The following is a 1,403-nucleotide window of genomic DNA, read 5'->3' on the forward strand; positions in this document are numbered from 1 at the left end:
GATAGACCATATGGTCATCCTATGATTATAGTTCCTGACTTTTAATTTTTCCAGGAGTTAATAATTGTCTCTTTTAAACTTTATTTGCTTAGTTTTCTAAATACTTATTCCTTTCCAAATTATTCAACAAATTCTTAAAAAAACTCATTTGCTATCAATTGTGTTAGATACGTTTCCAGAGTCTTGTGTTTGTGACCCCTGGAACTTTCCATCCTCTTGCTCCAGTTTTTTTTTTTTTTTTTACTAGGCAAAGAATTTTATTTATCTTTGTCTCAAACTTTATTCTTAGGCTTCTTCAGCTTCATTAGCTGCAAAGAATGAATTGTATATAAGCAAAAACTGAAAAGAGCTGCAGTGTCCAGGGGCTTAGGCTTAAAAATATTAGAGATCTAGATTTTATCAGATCCATAAACAAAATTTTAAAAAGCAGTCATAATATAAAATAGCAGCTCCCAGTAACTTCTTCAAGATTTATCTTCTTCAGAAGTTAATTCAATTCAGTTTGCTTCATTCTTGGAAGCCTCATCAAAATTCTCCACAAGATCTGGAACTTCATCATCATCATCCTCCTCTCCAGTGGCAAGTGGTGCTTTCCCATCCACGGATTGTTTGGGCAGAGCTTCAGCCAGTCTCCTTAAACTGGTCAGACTGTCGGCACCAAGCTGGTTTAAGATGCTGGGGAGCATTTCTGTCAGTTGCTTTGTCTCAGCGTGGCCTGTAATGGTGAAAGTGTTTGCTGCCAGAGATGCCTGAACTTTAGGGTTGTTAAAGTGGATCACTGTTCCTTGATTTGTGAACATATTCACCTCTTCAATACCAGAGATATTGTTTACCCCTAACTTCTTTAAAGAGAACTGAAGTTTTTTGTCATCTGCTGTGGCTGTTCTATGAACCACCTTCTTCTTTCTGCGAGCAGTTCCTTTCCCACCAATGCGCACTTGTGCCTGCAGTTTGGCGAGTTTCTCCTGGTTCATGATAGTTTCTTTCATCTTGTTGGAGCGGAAATGGGGCCGCGCGGGGGACTAGGGTTGGCGCTCAGGTGGTCTCGGGCAGACCAGCTGAGGTTGGGCGCACACACGCGGGGACGCAAGCTGGCAGCTAGAGCCTCTTGCTCCAGTTTTGATCGTCCCTCCCTCGACCGTTTATACAGATGCTATCCTGAATCTTTGCCACCATCTTGGAAACTTCCTCAACATTTTCATTTGGCTCACCTTTTTCCTGGGCTTTATGTCTTCTTTTCCCTTGGTGTATTTTCTTTAGTAGCTTCTGAGAAAATGTGAGAAGAAGGGAAACTGGTTGAGATTCTGAATATTTAAAACTGACTTGTATTTACTTTCACAAACAGATTTCTAGGTTAGCTCGAAATTGTAGGTTAGAAATTATTTCTCCTCAGATTTTTAAGT

At 40.1% G+C, this 1,403-nt stretch overlaps 1 protein-coding gene across 1 annotated transcript; it reads right to left on the reverse strand.

Annotated features, from left to right (window-relative positions):
• Positions 1-252: 252 nt before the first annotated feature.
• LOC133064051 (transcription factor BTF3-like) lies at positions 253-1,099 on the reverse strand. The gene has a single exon (XM_061153993.1). The coding sequence runs from the start codon at positions 987-989 to the stop codon at positions 498-500; it is 492 nt and encodes a 163-aa protein (XP_061009976.1). The 5' UTR covers positions 990-1,099; the 3' UTR covers positions 253-497.
• Between the last annotated feature and the right edge of the window lie 304 nt (positions 1,100-1,403).

Source organism: Dama dama, chromosome 10, assembly GCF_033118175.1.
Source record: "Dama dama isolate Ldn47 chromosome 10, ASM3311817v1, whole genome shotgun sequence".
In the NCBI taxonomy this organism is placed as follows: domain Eukaryota; kingdom Metazoa; phylum Chordata; class Mammalia; order Artiodactyla; family Cervidae; genus Dama; species Dama dama.